This window comes from Ovis aries, chromosome 17 (genome assembly GCF_016772045.2).
Source record: "Ovis aries strain OAR_USU_Benz2616 breed Rambouillet chromosome 17, ARS-UI_Ramb_v3.0, whole genome shotgun sequence".
Classification (NCBI taxonomy): Eukaryota; Metazoa; Chordata; class Mammalia; order Artiodactyla; family Bovidae; genus Ovis; species Ovis aries.
Genome location: NC_056070.1, coordinates 53,315,084 through 53,325,894, shown reverse-complemented (window position 1 = coordinate 53,325,894; position 10,811 = coordinate 53,315,084). Strand labels below are relative to the sequence as shown.

General features: G+C 46.5%; 1 protein-coding gene across 2 annotated transcripts in view; it reads left to right on the top strand.

Moving 5' to 3' along the window:
• The first annotated feature begins 9,180 nt into the window (after nucleotides 1-9,180).
• The window catches only part of MLXIP (MLX interacting protein), a 58,479-nt gene continuing 56,848 nt past the window's right edge, over nucleotides 9,181-10,811 (top strand). For both annotated transcript variants that reach the window (XR_009597010.1, XM_027956471.3), the window contains exon 1: nucleotides 9,181-9,689. Coding sequence is in view for 1 of the 2 variants with exons in the window: in XM_027956471.3 (XP_027812272.1) it covers nucleotides 9,277-9,689 (413 nt within the window). In the remaining variant the exon portion in view is untranslated. The remainder of the gene's footprint in view (nucleotides 9,690-10,811) is intronic.

Below are 10,811 nucleotides of genomic sequence, written 5' to 3'. Positions count from 1 at the left end.
ACTGTTTCTCCAAGTAGTCCCCAGAGATGGTCGCTGCCTTTCAGTTTCTGCACTTGTTTATTTTCAAAGGGACGTTGCCAGACCGCTAGGCCACCCCTGCCCTTTCATGGTTTGTTTTATGCAAAAGATTTCAGGAAGAAAGAGGAGGTAAAGCGACCTGAAACCAATTACTCTGCTGGCAAAGAACAGCCACAGGCTCCAGCTGTTAGGTTTGAGGGATGTGTGTGAGGCTGAGATGCCCCTTTGGTACCCCGCCACCCCAAGAACAGGAATCCTGAGAGTGTTAATAATCATTGCAGAGGATTTTCTGGCAGTCCAGGGGTTAGGGCTCTGCGTTTCCACTGCAGTGGGCACAGGTTCGATCCTTGGTCAGGGAACTAAGATCCCGCATGCCGTGCAGCCATAAAAAAAAAAAAAAAAAGAAAAAGGAAAAAATAATAATCATTGCAAATATTCAAGAATAAGAAAGAAAAGAAAAAAATAATAATCATTGCAAATATTCAAAGTGGACATTGGAATAGTTAGACATCTGTGTGCAAAAAGGAATGACCCTCAGCCCCTACCTCACATCTTATAACAAAATTCACTTCAAATGACTCACAGACCAAAATGTCACTCTAAAGATTCTAGGAAAACACAGGAGAAGATCTTTGTGACCTTGCGTTAGGCAATGATTTTTTAAACGTGGCATCATAGCACTAACTATAGGAAAAATAATTGGTAAATTGGATTTCATGAATATTTAAAAGTCAGGCTCTGCTAAAGACACTGTTAAAAGAATGAAAAAAAAAAAAAAAAAGGATGGGCAGACGATCTTTGCAAAACACTTACCTGATAAAGGACTTCTATCTAGAATATATGAAGAACTCTCAAAATTCAGTGATAAAGCAATCCCACCCCCACCCCCGCCAAAAAAGAACTAGCCAGCCAAATATTTGCATAGAAGTTTCATCAAAGAAAATATATGGAAGGCAAATGAGCACATGAAAGATGCTGAACATCATTAATTACTAGGGAAATGCAAATTAAAACCACAGTAAGATACCATTGCATTCCCACTAGAACAGATGAAAAGGCCAGAATACCAAGTGCTAGTGAAGATGCAGAGCAACACAGCCCTCCTCCACTGCAGGTGGGAAGGCAAAACAAATACAGTCATTTGGAAAATAGTTTGGCAGATCTTTATATGGTTAAGCCTGAACTTGCCCTATAGTGGCCTTATCTGTAATCACCAAAAGCTGGAAACAACTAAATTGGCCCTAAATTGTGGTAGTCATAAGATGAGCACAGCAATGAAAGAGGAATGAACTATAGACACCCTCGGCAATAAGGAAGCCTCTCAGATGCGTCATGCTAAGCGAAAGAAGCCAGACCCAAGGCTGTTCACTGAATGATTCCATTTATTAATATGTGACATTCTGGAAAGGGCAAAACAATAGGAACACGAAGCAGATCAGTGGTTGCCAGGGGCTGGGGCGGAAAGAGGGATTGATTGCAAGGGGTTGAGAAGGAATCTGTGTTGTGAGAGAGTGCTGGGACTATTCCACATCTTTTATTTTTTTTAGTTTGGCTGAGCAGCATGTGGGATCTTAGTTCCCCAACCAGGGATTGAACGGGTGCCCCCTGCATTGGAAGCATGGAATCTTAACCCCTGGACTGCCAGGGAAGTCCCACCACATTTGCTTGTGGTGGTGATTACATGATGGAGTATGTTCGTCCAAAATCGTGAAACAACACACTAAAAAGAGAGAACTTTAGGTAAGTTATTCCCCAACACAACAAAGCAAAAATAATAATAATAGCCAACCATGCATCACATACTATGTGCGAGGCACTCGAAGCACTTTCCATATAGTAACTCAGGCAGCCCTCCCGACAACCCAGAGAAGCAAGTATTGATTATCCCCAGGTTGTGAACGTTTTGTGGCCGGAGATCTCTCACCTTCTTAATTTTCTCCCCTTCCTCAGTTAGATCCCTAGGGCCTTCCTCCTTTTCTAACCTTCACTTTATCCTGTGACTGTCTTTCTCCCATATCTACACAGAAAAGATTTCCACCTCACCGGTTCTACTGAGAGACACACGACCACTAACGAGGTTTAGCGGAGCAGAGACTTCAAACTCGAATGTCTGCTGGAACCAGGCAGGTCATGGAATTAACAGAGCACACTGCGAACAGTAGGGGGTGGTGGGGACTGCGGAAAACTGGAGAGCCAGGCTGGGTCTAAAGGGCATTGTCCCTCCTCAGCTCCAGCTTCTCCCATATGGAACTAGTAAGAGCCCAGTATTGCTAGACCTTCTGATAGTTCAGGAAGATTCTAACACCCTCGCGTTTATATGAAATGTCATAATTTTTTCAATGTTAGCAAGTAAGTAAAAAAAAAAAACAAAACTTGTTTAGATATTAGTTTTTACTGTGGTAAAGGCATGTTCATCCTTTTTACCCCAAGTACAAGACACAGAAGCAGAAAAGCTGTATTTAGTGAAATAAGGCAACATCTGAAGCCTCAAACCACCATATACAAAGTAGACAAGAGAGCTCTTCCCGGGTGGCCCAGTGGCTAAGAATTCCTTGGGAGGAAGGGGCGAGGTAGGGGCTGGGCAGGAAGAATCCGCCTGCCAATGCAGGGGACACAGGCTTGATCTCTGGTCCAGGAAGATCCCGCTGCCATGGATCGAGTGAGCCAGTGCACAAGAGAAGCCACTGCAAGCAGAAGTCCATGTAGCCCCTGCTCCCCACAACTAGAGGAAGGCTGCACACAGCTTCAAACACCCAGTGCAAACAAAAATAAATCCATTTTTTAATTAAAAAAAAGTATGATCAGACCTGTAGGCAGGTATTTTAATAAGAAAAGAAAATGGGGTTTGGTTTAAAAAGTCTATATATGAGATCGTTGGACCTCTACACCCCTGAATTCTGCACACACCCCCATCCTGCATAATCTCTACTGACTGCCCCTCTCTCCCTTCTGCTGCAAACAGGAGATTTAGCAGTTGGAGAAATTAAATCAGAAACTGGACCAGAGAAGCTCCAGAATCAGAGGCAGTAGGCATGGAGGCATGCAGGGAGTGAGAGGCTGGCAGAGAGTTTTTCATAAGCTATTTAACATGGTTTAACTTTCAAAATTTTATATTTTATGTTTATAAAAATCTTCAAAAATCATAATTTCAAAATTCAGTTTTAAGTTTGATTTCATTTGTTGGCTCTAAGCTGTTTCTTGTGCATCATATCTTTCTTTTCTGCACTGTGCTAAGCTGCTTCAGTCATGCCCGACTCTTTGGGACCCTATGGACTGTATAGCCCACCAGGCTCCTCTGTCTATGGGATTCTCTAGGCATGAATACTGGAGTGGGTTGCCACACCCTCCTCCAGGGGATCTTCCTGACCTAGGGATCGAACAGCATCTCTTATGTCTCTTGCATTGGCAGGTGGGTTCTTTACCACTAGCACCACCTGGGAAGCCCATCTTTCTCTTACTTGAATTTAATTTTTCTTTTGCTGGAGAATAACCTCTAGTAATTCTTTCAAACATAGCCTATGCTGGAAAAGGACATTTAACCTGTATCCTCCAAGATTTGAGGTATAATTTACACAAAGTGAAACTCACCCTTTTTAGGTATACATCTATGCTGGTGCTGCTTCCAGGTTGCTTCAGTCGTGTCCGACTCTGTACATCTATATTGATTTTTTAAAATAAATAAATAAATATTTATTTTTGGCTGTGCTGGGTCTTCGTTGCTTTTTGGTCTTTCTGTAGTTGCGGTGCCCAGGCTTCTCATTGCCATGGCTTGTCTTATTGCAAAGCATGGGCTCTTGGGTGTGAGGACTTCAGTAGTTGTGGTTCAGTTCAGTTGAGTTGCTTAGTCGTGTCCAATTCTTTGTGACCCCATGGACTGCAGCACACCAGGCTTCCCTGTCCATCACTAACTCCTGGAGCTTGCTCAAACTCATGTCCATCAAGTCGGTGATGCCATCCAACCATCTCATCCTTTGTCATCCCCTTCTCTTCCCACCTTCAGTCATTCCCAGCATCAGGGTCTATTTCAATGAGTCAGTTCTTCGAATCAGGTGGCCAAAGTACTGGAGTTTCAGCTTCAGCATCAGTCCTTCCAATGAATATATTCAGGACTAATTTCCTTTAGGATTGACTGATTGGATATTCTTGCAGTGCAAGGGACTCTCAAGAGTCTTCTCCAACACCACAGTTCAAAAGCATCAATTCTTCGGCACTCACCTTTCTTTATGGTCCAACTCTTACATCCATATGTGACTACTGGAGAGACCATAGCTTTGACCAGATGGACCTTTGTTGGCAAAGTAATGTCTCTGCTTTTTAATATGCTGTCTAGGTTGGTCATAGCTTTTCTTCCAAGGAGTAAGCGACTTTTAATTTCATGGCTGCAGTCACCATCTGCAATGATTTTGGAGCTCCCCAAAATAAAGTCTGTCACTGTTTACATTCTTTCCCCATCTATTTGCCAAGAAGTGATGGGACTGGATGCCATGATCTTAGTTTTTTGAATGTTGAGTTTTAAGCCAGCTTTTTCACTCTCCTCTTTCACTTTCATCAAGAGGCCCTTTAGTTCTTCGCTTTCTGCCATGAGGGTGGTGTCATCTGTAGTTGGGGTACTCGGGCTTAATTGCCTCATGGTATATGGGATCTTCCTGAGCCCAGGATCAAACCAGTGTCCCCTTGCTCAGCAAAGGCAGATTCTTACCACTGGACCACCAGGGAAGCCTTCTATGGATTTTGAGAAACTTACACAGTCATGTAACCACCACCCATAATCAAGAGAGATTTTCATCACTCCAGATAGTTCCCCTGTACCTCTTTGTAGTTAGTCCCTGACCCTCTAACTCTTGGCAAGCTCTAATCTGGTTTCTGTTCCTATCATCTTGCCTTTTCCCAGATGTCATATAAATCAAATCAAACAATATATGGCTTTTAAAGTCCAACTTCTCTGACTCAGCATAATGCTTCCAAAAGCCATCTATAGTACTGCATTTTGGGAAACCTTTGAAATCCAGAGCTATAGTCATCAGTGGTGACCAGTGTGCGTGTCTGTTTTCAGTTGGTGTGTGTGTGTGTGTGTGTGTGTGTGTGTGTTGGTGCTCATTTGGTCACCAGTGCTGTTCACCACATATTTCTGACTGGCTGGTTTCTGGTCTTATGATCGTGTTGTACTTCCTAATTCCCTTGTGCTTGGGTGGGGCCATGTGATTAGTTCTGGCCGGTGAGTTGCGAGTACACATCCCTTCTGGGCAGCATTTGCCATAGTGGCTGCTCTGTGGCTCGAGTCTGGGAGCAACTCTGACCAGCAGAGCACACTGTCAGCCTGTAATGGATGTGTAGTCAATAGACAGGTAGCTTTCAGTAGAAGCACACCTTTGTGGTTTTAAGCCTTTGCGATTTGGGGTGTGGTTTATCACAGCACCGTCAGCCTGTTTGACCCATATGGAATGTTTGCTTCTTTAGCACTGGGAAATTTTCTTTAACTGCTGCTTTAATTATTTCCTCTCTCCAATTGTTCCTCTCTCTTTTCCTTTCTTCTTCTTCCTTTCTGGAACTATCAGGCAGGTGCTGGAACTTTCGCTGGAAGAATCCTCCATGTTACTTAATTTCCCTTTGTCCTTTTGGCAGTCTTTGGGAATAAATTCTCAGATTAGTCCTTCAGTTTACAACTGTGTTTTCCAGACAGTCATTTTGCTATTCAACTTGACTTTTCTACGAAATCATAATTTTATATTCATATTTTTTCCCCAGGACCTCTGTTTGCTTCTTTTGCATCTTGGTTGTTGCTCAATGTGTTCAGAATCTTCTGTATTCTTTCCAGGGCTATTTATTTTTTAAAGTCTTATGTTTGTTCTGTTAACGTTTCCCTTTGACTTTTTAGTTCTCAGGTAGCTTTCTTCCAGACTGCTGACTTTCCTTAATTGTTTGCTGAGCTTTGCTGGTCTGTAGCATTTCGTATTTGAGTTTTTTTTTTTTTTTTTTTTGGCTGTGCTGCAAGGCTTGTGGGATCTTGTTTCCCTTACTGGGGATTGAATCCGAGACCTCGGCACTGAAAGTGTGGAGACCTGACCACTGACTGCCAGGGAATTCCCTGTATTTGGGAATTCTTATCTGCCTGTTTGTTGATTTGATTACCATGGAATGCTGCTTCTTATTTTTGGTTGAAGATGGTTATCCTATGAGGTTCTGGTAGAAGATGGTTATCCTATGAGATTGTGTGTTCTTGTGGCTTGCTGGGTGTGGAAGCTCTTTGTCCTTCCTGGAGTTGCTGGCTCCCCTGGGACACTGCCCTGCGTGTCCCCCCGTGCGCTTGCTGTTGCTGTCCACTACTCAGTAGGAGGGAGGGGGCAGTCGTCAGCCTAGATGCTTGGCAAATATTTCCACATTTTCCCAAAAACTGCCCTTGAGACTTTTTTCTAGCCAATGATTGGGAGCTTGGAGCAACCTGCAGCTCTCACTCTTGGTGGTCCTCTGCTTTTAACTGCATTTTAAACTGCTTTTCCTCAAGTTTTGCTTCTTTTCCAATGTGATCTTTAGGAAATTATGGGAAGGATTAAACAAAGCATGTTTGTATAGCAAGTAAGGCCTATAGGTTGCCAGTTTTCAACTTCAGCCTTAAGACTGTACCTCCTCTCAGGAAATTGATGGGGTTTGTTTTTTGTTTGTTTGCTTTTGTTTTTTAAAGTATATATCCTTGGGACCTCCCTGGCGATCCAGTGGTTAAGACTCTGTGCTTCCACTGAAGGGAGCATGGGTTCAGTCCCTGGTCAGGGAACAGTTAATAAGATCCTGCACGCCACATGGCAGGGCCTTAAAAAAAAATTTTTTTTTTTTTTAAAGTAGAGACTTCCCTGGCAGTCCAGTGGTTAAGACTTCATTTTCCAGTGCCAGGGATGTAGGGTTTAAACCCTGGTTGGGGAGCTAAGATCTCACATGCCTCATGGCCAAAAAATCAGAACATAAACAACAGAAGCAATACTGTAACACATTCGATCAAGACTTTTAAAAGATGGTCAACATAAAAAAACCTATATATAAAATATATATATATATATCCTTTCACATAGATACCTTTTGTGTTAAGAAACCAAAGAGTAATAAAGAGTACACTGCAGAGAAAAAAAGTATACAAGTAATAATTGTCTCTTTTGGGAATTAGAAAATAGTTGCCCCACCCAGAGATAACCAGTGTTAACATTATGGTGCACTTCTGACATATATACATAAATATATGAATTTTTAAAAATTGACACCAAACTACTGATAACTTTTTTTTTGGCTGTGCCAATGTGGCTTGTAGGTTCCTAGTTCCCCAACCAGGAATTGAACTCTTGGGGTGAAAGTTTGGAGTCCTCCCCACCACTGAACCACCAGAGAATTCCGCTAATAAATTTTTAAAAATTTATTTATGTTTAATTGGAGGATAATTGCTTTACAATATTGTGTTGGTTTCCGCCAAATATCAACATGAATCATCCATAGGTATATGTCCCCTCCCTCTTAAACTTCCCTCCCACCTCCCACCCCTTGATAACTTTTTAAAAATTGTCTTTCCACCCAACAACATATGATATCTTCCAATGTCAATAAATATACATTTGCATAATTTAAAATGTAGTCTTTCATTATATTAGGGACTATAGTATATTCAATGTATGCCCTCTCGTTAGACATCACGTTGTTTACAATGTCCACTCTTTACAAATGACGCAGAAAAGACTTTAGGATAAAATTATAGAAGTGGAATTGCCATATCAAAAGAGGCTGGGCATTTAAGTGTTTAGGATGTTTCCAACCAGAGTTGGGAGTGGTAGTTTGGGCAAGGGAGGAGACTTCAAACTCACACCAGCTGCCGGTCAGTCTGGCCTTTCCCTCCTTGAAGACATCCAGGGATGGAGTTTACACAGTTGCTTTGATAAGAGCCATTTGTCCCTTTCACTCCCAACATGCTCCCTCATCAGGAGGAAGGTGTGGTAACAAGCTGAGACCCCACCCAAATCTGGAAATGAAACTGGCTTCAAAGCAGAGCACAGGAGCAGCTGTAGAGGACCCTGGAGGCCCTACAGAGACTAGGATGGGAGCGCCTGCCCTAGGGGCCCCACTGGCCCTCTAGTTGCCCTGCCCTCCCTACATGGCCCCTGCCAGCTGGCTTTGAGCCCCTTGACAGCTTTCTATACATGTCAACTATCATGTTGGGCCATATGAAATCGTTGTTTCTATAGTCAAAAGTGGTTGAGTACTGGCAAATTCTAGATGCCTTTGGTCTGGCTGGTTCAGTCCCTTCAGTCTGTAGTCTTGTTTATTTAGTGCTCATTCTTTGCTTGGCACTGTGCAAAGCACTTTATAGTCATTTTTTAATTGTCACAACTTTCTGAGGCATAGGAATCCCCATTTGACAGAGAAGAAAATTATGGCTCAGAATTTCCCCTTTTGGAAGGGTGTAGGGGCTGATTTGCCTTCCAAGTTTAAGATCTTAACAATAATGACAGTATTTTGAGTTGTAGTTAAAGGAGCTGGTGGCTGGCTCTGCCACTGACAGATTGCGATGTCCTGGAAAAGTGCCTTAAGTAAAGCGCTAGTTTTTACCTCTGCGGAGGTGAGAAGTGTTAGTGATCTTGCTTTCGCGTTAGAAAATCCCTTTGGTATTCAGCGACTCTGTCTTCTCATCAATAAAATGGGGACGAAACCCTCAGGGCCCAGCAATATCTCTGAAGAGCCATTAGGACACAGTTCCGGGCCCTGCAGGAGAAAGCGGGGCCTGGGAGGGGGAAGGAGCGCCACCCCCACCCACCACGTGGAGCGCCCGTCCGGCCGCGGCGAGGCGGCAGAGCCATTCCCCGGAGTGTGAGGCGGGATCTGCACGACCTGCTTGGCCAACACCTCTCCTAGGCCAAGACACTGGCAAGTGACACCACCTGGCCACCATGTCCCGCAGCACCCCGAAGGGAAAGGGATGGTGAGGGGCGGGGCCTGGAGGCGTGGCCTCCGGCTCTTCCTCCCCCTCTTTTTTTGTCCGCCCAGCTACGGAAAGGACCCCTGCGCCTTTAAGAGGCCGACGCGGGCTCCCGATTGGCCGAGACGCGCCAGTGACGTCACCCCGGGGCCGGCGCCGAGGCGGCCCTGTCGGCCCGCGCCCTCCCCCTCCCGCCCCGCCGCGCGCTCGCGGACAGTCGGCGCGCGGGCCGGCCCGGGCCGGCGCCCCGTCTAGCTCTCTCCCTTGCATCTCCCGGCGCCCCGGGGGATGCCCCCGGCCGGGCCTCCCCGATGGCCGCCGACGTCTTCATGTGCTCCCAGAGCCGGCCCCGCAGTCGGGGCCGCGCCGTGCTGCTGAAGCCCCAGGTGCCCGAGGACGACGACGACTCTGACACGGATGAACCGTCCCCGCCGCCCGCCTCCGGCGCAGCCACCCCGGCCAGGGGCCAGGCGAGCGCCGCGCTACCGCCGCCCAAGGCCGGGTCGGGCCGCGAGGAGCCTCCGCGCCGCCAGCAGATCATTCACAGCGGCCACTTCATGGTGTCGTCGCCGCACCGGGAGCACCCGCCCAAGAAGGGCTACGATTTCGACACGGTCAACAAGCAGACGTGCCAGACCTACAGCTTCGGCAAGACCAGCTCCTGCCACCTGTCCATCGACGCCTCGCTCACCAAGCTCTTCGAGTGCATGACCCTGGCCTACAGGTAGGAACCCGGCCGGCCCCACCTCTTGAGCGGGGCTCCTTTGACAAAACAAGTGTGGAGGGCTGCCGCCGGGGGACCTCTTAGCTTCAGGCATTCCCTTGGGGTCTTCTCCCATCCGGCGGGTTTATGGGTCTGGGGTCCCGAGTGGAAACGAGAGGGGTGGAAGTCCTGGCCTCTTCCCTGTCTGCAAGGGCTTAAGTTCTTCCGGCTTCACGTTCCCCAGCTAGGCACCCCCGCGCCCAATGTCCCGAGGCCACTGATTTCAGACTAGAAAAAGGTGTAAATACAGGCTGTACCTCCTGTTATTCGACTTTATCCACCCTTCCCCCCAAAGCTTTGTGTGTTTCCGGCAATAGGGAATAGTGGTTGGGACCACCTGTCCAGCCAGGGTGGTTAAGCGCTGGTTTACTGATTGTGTAAAATCTGCGAGCCCGTTTCCTCTTTTATAAAGAGAGGGTGACAGTATTACCTGCCTCCGTTGGCTGCTGTGGGGATGGAATGAGATAGGTAAAGTGCTTATTTCAGTGCCTGGCACATATTTAGTTGCTCCCTAAGTGTGAGCTAGTTTTCTTATCGTGAGGGAGGCTGGGTTCCCTCACGCCCTCTTGATTGGGAAGCCCTCCCCCTACCCACACTTGGGAGGGGCCCTGAGTGCCTCCTAGGAAGACCTGAAGCCCTAGCCCTTGGTGGTGGAGGCTGTCCCCCTGGCAAGTTGGAGGCTCCTTGGGCTGGCCCTGAAACATTATTTGGAGATGTTTAGGGCAGCCATCCCACACGCCATCCTCACCTATGGCTCCGGCTCTAGGCGGAGATCTCTTTTTCTCCCCAAGTCACAGAAATGCCTGGGTTTAACCTCACGGCTTAAAATGCCCTTCCACTCTCCCTTTCTCGGTGTTTGTCAGGTATTTGCTTCAGATAACTTCTGCCTCGGGAACAGAACTTCTTTGGAGGAGCTGCAGTGCGGAGCAGCCCAGCCCTGCACAAAGCTCACGATAGGATCTCGGCAGAGTGGAGATTACTGCATTAGTAACTGGACTGGCTGGGGCTGTCTTAGGTGTCTGCTGCAGGCAGCGCAGACAGAGTTTCCTTGGAGACTCCAGAAACAGTATCACGAGGAATACG